This window comes from Saccostrea cucullata, unplaced genomic scaffold, assembly GCF_032062105.1.
Source record: "Saccostrea cucullata isolate Sc308-1 unplaced genomic scaffold, CSIRO_AGI_Scuc_v1 ctg9, whole genome shotgun sequence".
NCBI lineage: Eukaryota > Metazoa > Mollusca > Bivalvia > Ostreida > Ostreidae > Saccostrea > Saccostrea cuccullata.
The window spans coordinates 305600-324222 of record NW_026935030.1 but is presented as its reverse complement, the minus strand read 5'-3'; the positions used below and the strand labels follow the sequence as shown (position 1 = coordinate 324222).

At 32.8% G+C, this 18623-nt stretch overlaps 1 protein-coding gene across 2 annotated transcripts; it reads right to left on the bottom strand.

Annotated features, from left to right (window-relative positions):
• Positions 1–3032: 3032 nt before the first annotated feature.
• Positions 3033–18350, bottom strand: LOC134241720 (universal stress protein YxiE-like). 2 transcript variants are annotated; one of them, XR_009986715.1, is made up of 5 exons: positions 18148–18350; positions 10532–10618; positions 6343–6452; positions 4201–4735; positions 3033–4089 (listed from the first exon to the last, which is right to left on the bottom strand). XR_009986715.1 is itself a non-coding variant. In XM_062723740.1 (4 exons), exons 1-4 carry the CDS (start codon positions 18257–18259, stop codon positions 4544–4546), a joined length of 501 nt encoding a protein of 166 aa, XP_062579724.1. In that variant the 5' UTR covers positions 18260–18350; the 3' UTR covers positions 3033–4543. The 2 variants fall into 2 exon arrangements, 1 of the variants encoding a protein (XP_062579724.1); XM_062723740.1 differs by having other exon boundaries at positions 3033–4735.
• Positions 18351–18623: the final 273 nt, after the last annotated feature.

Sequence of the window (18623 nt, the reverse complement as noted above, 5' to 3'; positions counted from 1 at the left end):
ACACCATTCAGGAAAAATAAGGAAAATTGCAAAGAAAATCAATTGCTTAATTTACTAGCTAATTCATTTTCTCCCGATTGAAAAGAATTACTAGTACTTAAACAGATGATTTTGAAAATTATGACTTTGATGTTTATATTGGGCATTGAGCTTAATCTTACCTTTTTTAAGAAAAGACGTTTATTGGGCATTAACTGTACCAAAAAGTAGAAACATCTCTGAAGATTATACTTTAACTGCTGTCAACTTATAACGCAGAGCACTGCCCTCATTATTATATTACAACACTATCGAAAGCAAGAATCAAACAAACAAATCATCGAGTTCCTTGAATATGTGATTATAGGTTTTACGTCATATGCTATCAATAAACTCTGAAATGAAAATAATAAACGAGCTAGTATGCCATGTTATATTCATTAATAATATTGTGTAGAGAATCAATATTTCAACCATTATTAACCATTTTCAGCCTCTGGAAATATGATCAGGGAAAGTAAATTGACAAGGCCATTTCCTCGCTAAAAAACGGAAAATCCATATTCTTTGTATCATTAAGTAAAAGTACGTTGCACCTCATTCTAATGAATATTAAAGAAGTCCAATTGTTAATATCAGATGCTATTGTTCCTTTCATTTGAAATACTATCTTTCTTTTATAACATAATTCGTTTGCACTAATATACAATGTACTTGGATTAAACAATTTGATGAGTATTTTTACAATATCTAATTAACGATAAATTGTCTTGTCTTGTTCGTTGCTCAATGCTTTGAATGTTTCTTCATCACCTACATACGGAGTTCATATATCTCAGTTGAATTGATACGCAAGAGCATGCTCTACGTATGAACAATTTCTAAAACTAAGTAAATTATTGACAAACAAGTTGATAAAGCAAGAATTTCAGCAATCTCCTTTGAAGTCATCATTTCGTAAGTTCTATCGTCCATATAATGACCTTGTCAGCAAACTCAATTTATCATTGAGTCAAATGCTGACTGACGTTTTTCATACTAATTGATACACCATTATTTATACACTAAATTGTCGAGGGATTTTTCCGTTATTTCCCGATCATGACAAGGAGCACACGGCGGGTGTGACCGGCCCACAGGGGATGCTCACACCTCATGGCACCTGATCGAACCTGTGATGTTTTAGAGGTCCGTGTTTGCTCTGCTCCTATTTTGTATTGTTTTATGGACTTTTGTTCTTAATACTGTTCGTTATCTCCACATGCTCATTTTGAAAAGAACCTGTATTACTATGAATATTGATTAAATCAAATTCAAATGCACGACTTTTTCTTACATCGTATACAACATGACTCACGGTCAATAAAAAATATTCTTTCTGATATCAAAGACAACTGCCTCTTCGATAAAAAATGGAAGTCGAAAATTCCCCTATATTATGATTGATCACCATTTTTTCTTTTGGTTAAAAATCACTCTGACTCTACGCATAAGCACTCTTAGTTATTTAAAGGATACTGGAGAATCTTATTGATAACTTTTATATAGTTCTCGGAGACCAGGTTTTCCAACAAACTGTTGGAATTCTAATGGGTACTAATTATGCTCCCTCATTAGCTGACCTATTTTTATATTCCCTCAAAGAAAATTTAGTCAGAACTTCATATTTATTCAAATTAAAGAGAAAAGTATTGCTGTGGCCTCCAACTCGACGTTTAGGTATATCAACGATGTATTATAAATTAAAAATACAATGTAGTTACTTTCATTCATATATCGATTCGATATCCCGGTGAAATTGAAGAAAAAGAGACCACAGAGTCTTCTACATCTGTTTCTTATTTTGATTGTTTATTGATAGAGAAGATAATGGTCCAACTACCTGATCAGTAAACTGTGCTCAAGGCGTGGGTGACCGGCCACCAGGGGATACTAACTCCTCCTTGGCACCTGATCCCATCTCTTGAATTTCCAGCGATCCGTGTTTTATATTTGTTTTTTAGATCGATCACTGTTAGTTATGTTCACCTCTTTCATTATATTAAAAAAATCTTTCTTTAATTTTCTTTCATGTCGTTTTGCAATTTGTCTTGCATGAAAAGAAAGATATGTTTTCTTAAGGAAGAATAATGAAGCTAGACAGGTCGAAGAAACTAAATGTAGCCCAGTTTACTTTTCGAGAAAAAAAAATTTACATAAAAATTAAAAAAATTTTAACAATTTTAATCACAAATTAAAGGGAGCAGGGTGCAAAACCTGCTTCTGCAATGAAACCATATTTATTCACCTCGAAAGAGGGACTATAACTACAACATTTAACATTAGCTAATACAACAACGCTTTGTCCGCTCTATGAAAATCGTATAATTCACGTTTTTCAAATTTTACAGGAAATCGTATAAAAAAGACGTCAAGTAAATTAAATTTGCTCAGATATACACAAGATTCAAATGTAATCATGATTTTTTTTTTCTTATTTATAAACGGCACTTGTGATATAATTTGTGAAAGTGGTCGTGGAAGTTATTATGATGGCAATGAACTGTTTTTATTTGATATTGGTGATCCGTTGGAGAAAACTTCAGATGATCATTCCGTGTTTCGAGTTAATTTAATCATATCATCCCAGTGGTTTTCGTTTGTGATCATTGGAATTCCGGCGTAGTTGCCTTTACTGCAATGTAATGAAAGTCAATTCCCTGAGAAAGTAAACACAACCCCCAACGCCGTCGGTTCTGTGTTTGAATTTTATAGTTATTCATTTCTGAGAACATTCAAAGTTCAAAGTTTTATCGCCATTTTGGGGGAAGTAAAAAAGAAAATGTAAAACAAGTATACATAGATCATGATAAGAGCAAATAATTAATTTGTAAGATTCTAGAATTAATTCTACCTAGGTAAGGCTACAATATAATCACTTTTGCAAGTTAAAAAAAATACTGAGTATCTTTAATTTTCTTATCAGAATTAAAAATAATATTTCAAACAATGCAACATTTTTCTTTTCACGACTATAATATAAGTATGATGTAGAATTAAATAAAATAAACATCTTTTTGTTTTTCATTTATTTGAAATATAAAACTGATACAATTTCTTAGGTAAAAAACTTTGATTGGAATATATAAAAGGACATTAAATGTCAAAAACATGTGAAAACTCTACATCATTAATAGATTATGCACCATAGATTAACTATTGACATACAAGCATCATTTCTAAAACACCAAAATTCATAGTAATCTATCAACAACCAAAAAGGCTTTCATACATAAAGAAAAATTTGTATCAAATACGAGTACATCACACCTATAGGATTCATTTCATTGAAACGATTTTTTTTCTTAAGGTATGTCACTCGTCAGCTTTTAAGAAATGTTCACGCAGATCCTCTTGCTTCAAAAATATTTATTAAAATTCAATTTTTATAACATATTTAAATTCAACAATGTTTATGTTTTAACATTCAACGAAAAAATTGCTCAAAAAGCCACAAAGGAGCAAGATTTATGAGGAACTATTTCTTGTAGTGGAAGGATGTTTAGCAGATAATTCTGCAAATCTGCACATTTATTAAATTTAATATCTTAGAACTTTATATAGGTCTTAAATTATATCTTTAGAACAAGTTTTACACCTTCGTTAAACAAATTTTGCCAAAAAATGAAGATATGTCATATAAGTCTACATAAAATTTATACCATTTTTCTACTTAAAATCAGACATTTTGACCAATATTTCAAAATTAACATCACTGACACCAACTTTTTCTTCCATTATTTTAAAGTACTTGATACTTGTAACTGATCAGCACTTAATTCGTAAAAAGCTTGATTTAAGGAAAGGTTTTATTGCCTATTTAGTTTTTTGATACCCGGAATATGCTTCTTTTTAGTGCAAAAAAATCACACAATAATTCATGCGCATTAATTTGCAAGATTTGTTCAGTGATAAATACTATTCAAACTATTTTACATAAAATAAAATTATATTTATTGCCATCATTACATCTGATAAAATATGATAAAGGTTAAAGTAATTTACCAAAGAGTTAAAGTTTATGTGCAAAAAGGTCAACTTAATTGTACCGTAAATCAGTAAGATGCACAACTTGGAGAGGACTTATATTGGAGAGGACTTATATAGGCCGTGCCTGATGTCCAATCCAATTATGTAATCTAACATAATAAAATATTGATTAAATTAAATTAAGATGCACACTGACCCCCTATTTTCTCTACGATTTTGAGTCACACTATAAGAGTACTTATCCAAAATATACTTCTCAAAAAATTCTTGATTTAACAAATTTCACGAGTGACATACCTTAAACATTGTTATATTTGCCTAATGGCAAATGCTTTATCTTAAGAAAACAAGATTAATTTATTAATCGAGATATATTCATATCTTTTTTTAACAGTCGTGAATTCCACATTAAATATCAATGAAAAATGATATTTTTACCAAAATTGCTTGTTTGTGAGAGTTCTAGATCTGTTGCCTTTCAGCCAAACAAACTGCGTTCGTTTATCATTTGTTGTGGGATACGGGTAGAATATTTCTATTGTCTGTAAATAAGCACTGGCACTGCAGAATGATGCACTACATAGTCACTAACACTTCCTAAAATTGTCCGTCTAATTTTTCCATGACCTCTTGTTCCAGTTACAATGTAGGCCGCATTGTATTCCTCTGCCACTTTGGTAACAGTAGGCCCTGGGTCACCCTTTACCATCACAACCTGTCCCTCTATCTGAAAAAGTACATGAGTTTTTAAGTAGGATAGAGGTTTTTGTAAGTTAAATTAGAAAGAGATCAAAACAAATTGTTAGGAAAATTTTTATCACTTTTAAATGCACAATTTTTTCTCCTGTCCATGAAAATCTTAAGTATGAATAGAAAATCTATAAATGCTCAAGAAGACAATATCACTAAGTGATGGTATCAGTTAGATTAAATTTGACCGTTTGATATTAGAGGCAAGGTCAGGTCAAAGTCATTATCTTTTTTCTTGGACATTAAAAATAAAAAATATTGTTGCCAATCATGTGATGCCTACTTCTATTTCAAAAGATTAATTTTTTTCTTTTGATTAAAACTAAAAAAATTAATGTTGCCAATCATGTGATGCCTACTTCTATTTCAAAAGATTAAGAACCCTCTCTACACTGCACACTAGAGAGTTCTGATTCTTTGGCATTTTTCTGCAATTAGAGTGATCTGCCCTTAGATCTAAATTCTAAAAATTAGAAATTTACAGTATATTACTCAATTTGTAATTATTTCAAGCATTCTTAACATTTTAAAAGGTCAGGATAAATTAACAGAACATGTTATTTACATTTACTTTCCCTATGGAAGTACACAACAGTGATTTCTATTCACTGATATCATGTTGTCTTTGGACATTTTTTCCGGGGGTAAATGCCACGCACCATACAGTGAAAATTAGATAGATAGGCTCAATATTGACTCCTTTATACAATATATTTTTTTTCTGTGTCCAAAAAACATTATGCACTTGTGTAGAGAGAGGGTCCTTAAATGTTTTTCTTTTTGCATAAAAAGAGATTACCATATAAGATCTATAACATGATATTACCAAATTGACTTAAATAGTTTAACTAAACTGGATAGTGGCTAATCCGAATTTTCTATGTTTTCGTAAATTTGGATATATTTGTTATTTTTATACTCTTCTTCTATTTAACTTTTTCTTATTTTTACATATAATAAAGTATCATACAAAGATATAAAATGATATAAAAACAAGAAGTTTTGATTGTTTACTAAGAGAGAAAAACCCTTTTTACGGATTTTTGGCTGAAAAGTGTAATTAGATTGGAAGCTTTTAAAAGCTATCATTATTGTAGTTTGTTTGGAAAATCATATTTATAAAATATATTTTAAAACTTTATCAACTCTTATTATTAATTTAACATACATATGAAGATTTCTTCGTCTTTGATTGTGTAAAAATTGTAAGTAAATTCATTGTTCTATAATAATTTTGAGAGCAGAAAAGAAGACATTTTCATACGCCATCATTGCGCAAAAAATATATAGTCCCCACTAGATTTCAAACTCAGTTTACCATTTCTATTTAAAGTTGTACAAATGTGATGAGGAAAGAAAATTTTTATCTTTTTTAATCTCTTACATCTAAATACATGACATTTAAGCAAAACCTTAAATGTGCTTTATATTTGACCTCTTGATATATTAATTAACTATGTATATTTGAAATTTACAAACACTAAAGCACTTTTAACTCTATTAACTAAGGGTTTATTTATAATGAACATGGTTTGCAAATGTATATGGTTTTTACATCTTATTTTGTTTACAAAAAATTCTTACTCCTGTTTCAATTAGATAACCTTCAAGCTTTTTCTCCATTTCTCTGGCCTTCTTCTCTTCTTCATGGACGGCATGTTCGACCAATTTAGGATCCGCCGTCATCCAGGCAGCTACAAGAATTAAAGAAGATTAATTAAATGGCCTACAAATGGCTACAATGCTAACCCGAGTCACCATGTCACATATATACCGATGTTTTACCCTTTTTTAAACCTTAATGGCCAAATAATTATTAAATTCTATTAGAAACAGAATTTCAGCGCTAACATCGGTAATTTCTCCTTTTTATGCAGTTTAAAGACGTACAACACACTGGGGGAGATAACTCTTGCGATTTCAATTAAACGTTTGACGTGACGTCAAATTTAACGTCAAAAATAAAGCGTCGAAACGACGAGTAAAACGATCCCGATGTATATCAATCATGAAAGAAAATTGGGATATGGGGCTTGGCTGTGATTGTGCGTACCATAATCAGTAAGTATTGTTTTAATTAACCCGATTAAACTCCGTAAAAGCAAGACATAAAATACCATCCCTTAATGTTTATTTCATTTCATTTCATATACAATAAATTGTATATTTATCAAAGCGCAGCATCTTTTTTTATTCTGAAAATTTTATTTTACATTGCCATAATTCTCATTATGTACAATTGGCTATATAACATTCCGAATAATGATCTTCATTTGTGCATTTTGTGCATACACGATATAAATACATTTATTGTTTTTCTTCTTTAATTAAATAAAACAACAATAAATAAACAAAAAACTTTTTACAATGTAAAATCGATGTTGTTCTCAGACCCTTACTGATCAAAGAGGAACAACTCTGAAAATGTAGGAGATGTTTATTTTCCTCCCTTTATCCAGGTTTTCCACAGAGTCAGATACATTTACAGCAAGACCTGATAAATCCGAGAATTGAATACTATAGACCTCATATACACAATGTAAGTTAATGTAAATTATCTGCATTTATGAATATCCTATTGCAGCAAATCGTAACTTTGACTTTCTCAGTTTCTGTCAACAATGTCGGTTCGCATTTCCTCGAATCAAAACAAAACGTAGCCTATAAGATTAAAAAATATCAATGTGCGATTTGATATAAATTGAAATAGATGAAGAGTTTAATGTTTGATATTTTGAAGTTAATGTGGACGAATACAGAATTTTCATTTTAACTTTAGAAGCGACGACATTGAAAGAAATGCGTACAATATCATGAGGGGTGTATGAACATCTAATGCAAATGTCGATGTATCCCCACGGCCACATACTGTCTCGTTTGAAATAATCAAATGAAAGAAAATACAATTATTTATTTATATCACAGGAAAGTTGATCATACACCATTTTTAATGAATAAAATTAAAGAAATAAAATTAAAAATCACTATATTAAAGTTCAACAAAACTTGAATTCGTATCCAGGTTTCATGTGATATGGAATGCATATTAAACGCATAGGTATATGGACTAAACACTAAAATCTTTCAGTAATTTTTTCCTGATACATATAAAAAGAGTAGTCAATATTTATGCTGCATTCATGAATTTAAAAACTAATGCATACCTCCGGGATTCTTGACGAAATACTACCATATTTGCACTATAAACGACGTTTCGTCGAACGCTTATGGTCTGCGACGCAAAAAAGGAAGGGGTGGGGGTGATAGGGGTATTCAAAAATTGCCTAAAAATCTACATTTAAATACGCTGTACATATGAGAACTTTTAAATTTGTAAGTTAATATATTTTTCAAGCAAAAGCAATATTCCATTTTAATTTTTTAATATGTATTTGTAGATTCATATAACAAAGTGATCGACCCCCGTTTGAAAGACGCGCGGGAACGTGATTTATTGAGAAAGGGGGAGGGGGTAATTTTCCGCTATTAAGTCAAAACTGGTCGTACAAAAATTATACAAAAAATTATGAAGATTATTTTTACTACCAGCTATCTAAAGAAAGTTTCTTACCAAAATTAAACGACAGGTTTTTTCACAAAAAATTTTGAATTTGAAAAATTCGCAATTTTCAAGGCTTAGAAAATTCATAGTTTTTCAGTTTAAGGTCTTTAAAAATTATTTTGATGATATGTATTTCAAAAAGATGACTATGTTTTTGTGTTAAATGGATAAAGGAATAAGCCAATGAAATTTGACATTTATATCTAACCTGGCTTTTTTGAAAATCAAGGTTTATGTAGTTCGTTGATTAAAAATTTTCTATCCTTGTAAACAACTAAAGGGGGGTAACTTTCGGAAGTTCCTGTCCAAAAACCACTCGAACGATTTTGTTTAAAATATGCATACATGCAGTAGATATAGTCATGTACTAAATATACAAAAATAACGAAAATTAAACGACAGGAATTTTTGGGAGTAGGTGTGTTGTACATCCTTAATCCACTATCATCAATAAATTATGTTAGTCTGCGCATTATTTGGTACATGAAACATATTTTGAATCATCAATTTTTAAACATTATTCGAGACAGGCGAATGATAGACATGTTGATGTTTCAACAGAGCTTGCAACAGCAACGTTGAAAATCAGCATTTTGCATTTTCATTGTTTGAATGGCCCTGTCTGTAAAAGGAATTCTATCATTCGGTCTACCTTTACTGACATCAAACCAATTTTTGGGCAAATATTTTATATACATATTTACTAAGCATTACTCTGTTTATTTGATCAAACAAGAGCGCTCACAACGAGTTGGCAACAGACGGCTACTCCTCCTAGGAATTTCTTCCAACCCCTTGTCTTGCCTTAATTTGTTTTTCATAGATTGATCCCTGTTCGTTTTCTTTGCCTCTTTCGCCTTAAATGCAGTATCAAGATAATGAACTTAATGTCAATGAAGACGTTCATTTTCCGCTAACTTACCATAGGAGACGGAAATGTATCTTGGTTACAAAATGCACAGGGGAATCGATCTACCCATATGGATTAAACATCAACGATCTGACCATTGTGTGGTACAAAATAATTCATCGTTTAGTGTTGTCGTTATTTCAAACATTATTGACCTTTCTGGGTATAGTCAATTGAAAGCTTGTCATCAATTACCATTAAAGACCATTCCTCGTACGAAGAAGTATAGACTCCGAAGCAAGAACCTTTCCCACACTAATCTATGAATATCTGATTGGTCTCATTCAAACATTGAATTAACAGATTTGACTCTGGGTTATTGCTGAAAAGCAATGATATGATTTTAAATCTTATATATCATCATATAATTGCTTTATACACCGATTACACGATGAAAATTGAATGACTTTTCCTGCGCTACCGCTTCAAGAAATACGTTACGGATAGCTTGGTGTACACAAGAGTATAAGCATGCTACCGCCTACTTTCAATGCTATAAGTCAATACTATATACTAGTAGTACCTTATCCATGAGATTTTCTTTCAAGTAGAATATGACTTTTTTTAAGCGCCCGGATCCGGGTATATATTGTTTTTGTCCTGTCTGTCTGTTTGTCTGTTTATCTGTTTGTCTGTTTATCCATTTGTCTGTTTATCTGTCTGTATGTCTGTCTGTTGTCAACTTTAACTTTCGCCAAAACTTTTGAACCGTAGGAGCTAGAAACTTCATATTTGGTATGCATACTCCACTATTTAAGTTCTTTCAATGAACAAGGTCAATTACCTTGTGACCTTGACTTTGACCTTTATGCTAAAATATAGCTTTTTCGAACTTTGTTGCCGCCGGGCGCATAGTGTTTCACAAACGCATCTTGTTCCTTCATAACATTAAGAAGCTCCAGGGAGGACCGAGGCCTAATCAGAACTGGAATCAGAAACTGATTGATTTTTCAGATCTTTCCTCTCAACCTCTACTTTCTTTAGTGACAGAAATTATTTTATGGATATATGCTACCAATGCCATGCCATTCTCTTGTTTATATCTTCCGTCAGTTTGTGGATGTTTTTTTTTCTCATTGAGAAATTATCGCGAACATCTGATTTTAATTATGTTTATTAGTGAGCATTCGAGTCGAAAATGCAGTTAATTGTTTAAAAACCTCTCCAATTTGATTATAACTCTCTTTCCTCCTGCATTTTCTACGATTGATTTCAGCATATCCTTACCACACACTGCTCAGACACTGCTTATAAAAACAATGTCCCAGTAATATAGACTAACTATCATGTAACTCACGTACAGCCATGAGTTAAACTGTGTCTGTGATCTGTCACATTCAGCAGAATGGCGTGGTCTTCATCCGCTCTATGTACATGATCCATGTACCCTGCAAAGAAACATATTGTAAAACTGACTATAATTGATGGACACTTTTTTTTATTTCGACGCATGAAAACATAAATTTTTATCAAGGTTCACGGTGCAAGACGCCTATCAAATGAATATCATAAAGAAAAAGATTATATGAAAAAAAGCAATTAATCTTAAATTTTGTGACCTTTACCAATATTTAAATAATACAGAACCATTCCTTTCATCAATATTGTTTAAAACATGCTTAAATGAGAATTTTAAGAGACGTTTGGTGTTAAGACAACCATCAACTTCTAGATAATGATGTGATTATATTGATTGAGTTCAGCTGAAACAACCTCATATAATTACAATGCTGTGCTTGAAGACCTCATGGCACTCTTGACTGATGAATTTTTAAAGGGTATTGTTAGACACAAAAAAGTAAAAATAAACTTGGATATCTATAGAATTTTTTTTTACATGCTCGCGCTGTTACAACGCATTTTGAAAAATTACGCACTTTGAAAAAAAAATTTCAAAGTGCGTTAAATTTGGGACCAAATCAACGCACTTTGAAAAAATAAAATTTCTTTTCAAAGTCCGTTAATATCGACCATATTAACGCACTTTGAAAAAAATGCGTATGCTGGACATTCTTGTAAATCTTAGGTATAATAAATATTTGAACCTGTTGGATAACTTTTTAGTGATAAGGTCACCTCAGAATGTGAAAGTGAGCGATTTTCATTTTTCCATACTTCGAAAATTCTTACTTTCTTAGATGTTGTACTGTACTTAATTTTTCCTGTTTGCATGCATTTTATGTAAAACTAAAAATCATTGAAATTTTTCAACGTCATATCAGTTATGCAAATACATATATTTGGGTGTAGCATAGGCATCAGAACCGGGGGGGGGGGGGGGGGGGGTTAGGCACACAAATGTTTTGCAAAGATATACATGTACAAACATGTAATATAGGCACTGGAAATTAGGGCTTAGCTTGGGGGGGGGGGGCACGTTCAATTTGCTACAGACGGCTATGTATGAAAAAAAAAGTTTGGCTGAAAGACCTTTTACTCGTCTTCTCTTGTTCTCAATGAGGTTAAATCAAATCATGTAACTTAAAAAAGTTTTGCGAAAGATAATTATTACAAATTGATTCTCTCGATTACTAAAAATTTAGGTCTAGAATTTTTGTTTTAATTATATTTTTTCAAAGTGCTTTAAATTACCCCATGGTAAAAAATGTTGATGTACACTCAAAGTGTGTTGAGTATGTCCCAAATTTAACGCAATTTCAAAAAATTTTTCAAAGTGCGTTTATTTTGTCCCAATTTTAACGCACTTTGAAAAAAATTTTCAAAGTGCGTAATTTTTTCAAAGTGCTTTGCCACATCGCGCATATCAAGGAAAAAAATCTTAAGCTTCTCTAATTGATTTTAAAGATAAGGGGAATACAATCCTCTGGCTACAATTTTCAATGAAATCTAGGGATATAATTACAGTTTAAAGAAAATTCAAAATTTTGATCAGTCCTTCATTTTGATAGTAATTTTGAAGAACCCCATCACAGCCCCACATTTACTTGTATCTTTACGCACAAAACGAGAGTTCGGTGGATATATATTTTTAAGTCTCCGAATATATGTGTATTTGGCCCAATAAAAGTTACTTTGTATTCTATAAAACAAAAGTGAAAGAACGTGTTCGATTGTGTATTGTGTTGATCATGATGACAGTTGTATGTTTTGACAAATAAGGTTTTATTTTCAATAACTTCTTTGCATTTACTTTTTCTTATTTTTTCACTTTATGCATTTCCGTAAATCATTATTATCTGCAGCAAGATTATCACTTTTTTCTGTTTGTGAAATGGTTATGGCGCGGTGTGAAACAGAAAAACACAATAAATTATGGGGGCGTAATTTGATATTATTTGGATTATTACAATTGAAAATGTTCTCATAGATGTTTTTGAATATTGATTCTTTATAAATCTCAACCTTTTGCATAAACAAGAATTTTACACTAATAATCCTTATGCACATAAAAACTCATTCTGGTCATTGACAAGGAGCGTATGGCGGGTGTGAGAGTACGACAGGGGATGCTCGTACTTTTAAGGCACCTGATCCCATCTCGATGTTTTTAAAGCTCCGTGTTTGCGCTGTTCCCGATCTGTATTTTTCTAATGGACTTTTAAGCTTGATTACTGTTCATTGTCTCCATATAAAATTTTTAGGAGACAAAGAATACATATACAAAGTTGATAATTCAATCTTGTTCTGAAATGCATTAAGTGTGTTTATTTATTATCGTCGTTAGTTAAGTTGTTTCTGAGAATCGATCTTCTAAATTTTGCAAGGTTTTAGCCCTAGAGAATCAAGGTACGCGTTTTATACAGTATAATTTCATTCAAAATTGGATTCACATTCAGGGGATTCATACATGCGTTGTCGAACACTTGAACAACAAGCTTCTTGTAGTGTAAAACAATTAAAATTGAGAGAAATATACGAAGTATTGAGGGGGTATGCACGCAGGAAAATTGGACTTTGTATTCAGTCGACCATCTCGATATATACAAGTATTATGTTCATATGCCAATATCAGCAGTACTAAAAGCAATAAAATTATCGGGAAAAGGGTAACTCGTATTGATTTTAAAACACTTGTGTTTCTTTATATCATGAATAATAGGTAGAAGTGCGCTGTCATATTTTCATTATTTGCCCAGAGTAATTATTTTCTTTTTTTTTTTGTACCAACCTGTCAGTTGTTTTTCAAGCCTTAAAGGAGTATTCTTTTTCTCCAAAAGCAATCTGGTGATTAATTATATTTAGCCAATTGTGCGACACATATGTTATCAAACATATCATCGATTGATTGGTTGATTGATGGATCGGTCTTTTGCATGGATACAGTATATCTCGAATAAGAACATATATACCGATACTTCTGCACCATGAAATTCTCTCTCTCTCTCTCTCTCTCTCTCTCTCTCTCTCTCTCTCTCTCTCTCTCTCTCTCTCTCGTTTCTTGTCCTTTGTTTAAAAATTGCGACGCACACAAAAACTGATAAAATATCGTTGCCTTCTTCTTCCTGCTAAATAACAAGAGTCCCTCTTCTATCTCTCTCAATTCGGTGAACATATAAGAAAATAATAAAACCGCGCCTATTCTAACGGCTTAAAGAAAATCATCTATCAAGATCCAGCTGCGTCTTAATGAAAACACTGCTCTTGCTAAGCTTGATCAAATTGTATATTACATGCCTATTAAAATCATACAGTCAAGAGTATCTCTTGTCAAGTCCACATGCACATATAAGACATCGCATCTCTAACATCGAAACCATCATAAAAACTAAGGGGTCGATCCGATCCTAATATGATTCAACGGAAACGTTTTTTTAAGGAAATGAATTTCATATTCATATGTCTTTTAAACACGTCTGATCCGAGGATAACGTTTTTTCCCCGATTTAAGCAAGTAGCTTGACCAGATTTTAAAAGTAGTACTTAAAAGTTGTAATAAAGTAATGATTGGTTCAAAAGTTGCAATGAATGATGAATCTCGGAATTTCATTGCATAACAAGAGGCCCATGGGCCACATCGCTCACCTGAGCACTAAGGGTAGGAAAAAGTAGAAAATGGCTTTTTATTGTAAATTTTAAATCCAAAAGTAGTCCCATGACCAATCATGGATTTGCTATTCTTTAGAAAATGATTTTTAAAGAATTTTCCTACATATATCTTTAAAAACTTTGGTCGGCCATTTTTGCCCCGCCCTACCCCTGGGGGTCGTGATTTGAACAAATTTGAATCTACACTACTTGAGCATTTTTCCATACAAATATGATGAATTATGGCTTTGTCATTCTTGAGAAGAAGATGTTTAAAGAATTTTCCTATATATTTCTATGTAAACTTTGGTCGGCCATTTTGACCCCGCCCTACCCCGGGGGGTCATGATTTGAGCAAACTTGAAACAACACTACCTGAGCATGCTTCCATATAAATATGATGAATTATGGCTTTGTCATTCTTGAGAAGAAGATTTTTGAAGAATTTTCCTATATATTTCTATGTAAAACTTTGGTCGGCCATTTTGGCCCCGCCCTACCCCCGGGGGTCATGATTTAAACAAATTTGAATCTACACTACCTGAACATGCTTCCATATAAATATGATGAATTATGGCTTTGTCATTCTTGAGAAGACAATTTTTAAAGAATTTTCCTATATATTTCTATGTAAAACTTTGGTCGGCCATTCTGGCCCCGCCCAACCCCGGGGGGTCATGATTGAACAAACTTGAATCTACACTACCTGAGCATGCTTCCATATAAATATGATGAATTATGGCTTTGTCATTCTCGAGAAGAAGATTTTTAAAGAATTTTCCTATATATTTCTATGTAAAACTTTGGTCGGCCATTTTGGCCCCGCCCTACCCCCGGGTGTCATGATTTGAACAAACTTGAATCTACACTACCTGAGCATGCTTCCATATAAATATGATGAATTATGACTTTGTCATTCTTGAGAAGAAAATTTTTAAAGAATTTTCCAATATATTTCTATGTAAAACTTTGGTCGGCCATTGTGGCCCCGCCCTACCCCTGGGGGTCATGATTTGAACAAACTTGAATCTACACTACCTGAGGATGTTTCCCCATAAGTTTCATCTTTCCTGGCACAGTGGTTCTTGAGAAGAAGATTTTTAAAATATGCCACCAAATTTTCATTAATTCCCCATTATCTCCCCTTGAATGAGGGCGTGGCCCTTCATTTGAACAAACTTGAATCCCCTTCACCCAAGGATACTTTGTGGCAAGTTTGGTTGAAATTGGCCCAGCGGTTCTTGAGAAGAAGTCGAAAATGTGAAAAGTTTACAGACAGACGGACAGACAGACGGACAGATAGACGGACGCCGGACAAAATGTGATAAGAAAAGCTCACTTGAGCTTTCAGCTCAGGTGAGCTAACAAGAGGCCCATGGGCCACATCGCTCACCTGAGCACCAAGGGTAGGACTAGTATAAAATGGCTTTTTATTGTAAAGTTTAAACCCAAATGTAGTCCCATGACCAACCATGGATTTGCTATTTTTTAGAAAATGATTGAGAAGAAGATTTTTCAAGAATTTTCCTACATATTTCTATGTAAAACTTTGGTCGGCCATTTTGGCCCCCGGGGGTCATGATTTGAACAAAATTGAACCTACACTACCTGAACATGCTTCCATATAAATATGATGAATAATGGCTTTGTCATTCTTGAGAGGAAGATTTTTAAAGAATTTTCCTATATATCTCTATGTAAAACATTGGTCGGCCATTTTGGCCCCGCCCTACCCCCGGGGGTCATGATTTGAACAAACTTGAATCTACACTACCTGAGCATGCTTCCATATATATATGATGAATTATGGCTTTGTCATTCTTGAGAAGAAGATTTTTAAAGAATTTTCCTATATATTTCTATGTAAAACTTTGGTCGGCCATTTTGGCCCCGCCCTACCCCCGGGGGTCATGATTTGAACAAACTTGAATCTACACTACCTGAGCATGTTTCCATATAAATATGATGAATTATGGCTTTGTCATTCTCGAGAAGAAGATTTTTAAAGAATTTTCCTATATATTTCTATGTAAAACTTTGGTCGGCCATTTTGGCCCCGCCCTTACCCGGGGGGTCATGATTTGAACAAACTTGAATCTACACTACATGAGCATGCTCCCATATAAATATGATGAATTATGGCTTTGTCATTCTTGAGAAGAAGATTTTTAAAGAATTTTCCTATATATTTCTATGTAAAACTTTGGTCGGCCATTTTGGCCCCGCCCTACCCCCGGGGGTCATGATTTGAACAAACTTGAATCTACACTACCTGAGGATGTTTCCCCATAAGTTTCATCTTTCCTGGCACAGTGGTTCTTGAGAAGAAGATTTTTAAAATATACCACTAAATTTTCATTAATTCCCCATTATCTCCCCTTGAATAAGGTCGTGGCCCTTCATTTGAACAATCTTTATTCCCCTTCACCCAAGGATACTTTGTGGCAAGTTTGGTTGAAATTGGCCCAGCGGTTCTTGAGAAGAAGTCGAAAATGTGAAAAGTTTACAGACAGACAGACGGACAGACGGACGGACGGACGGACAGACGCCGGACAAAATGTGATCAGAAGCTCACTTGAGCCTTCGGCTCAGGTGAGCTAAAAACGTCGGAAGAGATGTTATGTATTTGTTTTAGAGAAAACACTGACAGTAAGCTGGACATGACAAAGCTGTAAAATATAAACTGATATATATCATCAGGATCAGTGCCTTAATTTCAGAATTTAGTTATGAAACCTGGGGTTCTGATAGCTTTTCTAGCGTACCATTCCACTCGGGACTACGATTTTCAATCAGTTTCACTTCCCAACTTGACATTTTTATTCGCTTAGACAGAAGCAAATTAAATTCTAGAGACAGCTAGGCTATTGAGCTGTCTAATATTTCTTATACAAACTCAGGGTTTAAGCTTTGTCTTCAGTATTTATAAGGGATTCTGCTGAGCTTAATTTCAATGCTATCATACATCAGTAATTTTTAAAAATCTATCTAAAACTACATTTTCGTTATTAAAAGCTTATCATTTTAATATTTGTATAAAAGTCTTTCAGAAATATTTTAACACTTTTTCAAGGGTTCTGTGGAAAATTGCGTTCTGTGTATGTTTTTACATCATTTAGATCTATTCCAATGAGCCATTCCTTTCCACCTGCTGCATATTTATCAGAATTCAAAATCATTTTTACCACATCAACTCGATCTGCATGCATGTCAGACAGACTAAATCACTTATACTTAAAAACAAATCAAAAATTAAAAAAACTGGGTATATAATTATCTTGTTTTCTTTAAAATGGTATATATACCCCGATATAATATACTTTCATCAAATTAATGTATTGCATCTAATTTAACTGAGATAATTATCTATTTAATTGTTCCATTTGAATATATTTACTTTACCCGTAAGCTATCATGACAACATCGATATTTTACGGAAAATATATATTATTCTATTCATCTTGTTCATACGAGCATTACTTGTTCATGTGTTGTTTATATTATAAAAACCATGCCCCCTATGTAAATATAACGCGATAAGTTGTGTTTTTTCTAACTGAAGGTCACTCTCACGTTCCACTTGGACGCCATGTGTTTAAAGAAAACAAAATAGAAGTGTGTTGACACATTTCTTGTCAAGAGAGAAATATTCCGGAAGTAAATTCTACAGTACTGCATTACAAACCCCTTTTTAAACCTTAATTACCCGATACAGTAGTCTACTGTGATAATAACATAGCAATGCACTGGCCTTTTTTTTTTAAAGTTTCGTACATGTAAATAAAAAAGGCATTTTCAATCAGAGAATGTATCAGAGCTATTGTTTTAATTTTCCTCATTATGGCATTATACAATTTTAATGTTACGCACAACCATCCTTACTATGAAAAGGGGTAACTTGATAGGGAAAAAAAGACAGAAGTTACCGTACACTTGAATGCTCCCTCTGCGTAATCGCTTCCATCCATGGCAATAATAACATTCCTCCTTTCACCAATATTTGGCCCAATGTTAGCCATTACACACTCAGATTCCGAGTTCATCTTAGAAGTTTCATTGATACACCAAACGCTGTTGTTTTAGGTATGTCGCTGAACATGTTATACCACCTTACTATTCTAAGGCAGTATGTAAAATATGGATACGCAGTGTGCGATCACATTATGCATTTTGTTTGATGCATTATTCATCAGTTTATTAGCTGTAAGCAACCGAACCTAATTAACCTTGTTTTTTATCCGAGCGGTGATGTGTCAGAAGTCAAATATAACGTCTCCCTGTGATCTGTAGAGCTGTTCATTAATTGATTCCATTTCAGTCATATATAATATACTTGTATTTTCATTGACACTTAACTTGTAAACCATAAAAAAACTTTAATGAATATAATTTTATTGGCCAACTATT

Bases quoted from the DNA above. Each gene is read 5' to 3' on its own strand.
- LOC134241720 (XM_062723740.1), bottom strand. From the start codon at position 18,259: ATGAACTCGGAATCTGAGTGTGTAATGGCTAACATTGGGCCAAATATT. The intron at 10,619-18,147 runs GTACGGTAACTT...GTTTCTTTGCAG, and splicing joins CGCAGAGGGAGCATTCAAGT to GGTACATGGATCATGTACAT. The intron at 4,736-6,342 runs GTAAGAATTTTT...GTACTTTTTCAG, and splicing joins GTTATCTAATTGAAACAGGA to ATAGAGGGACAGGTTGTGAT.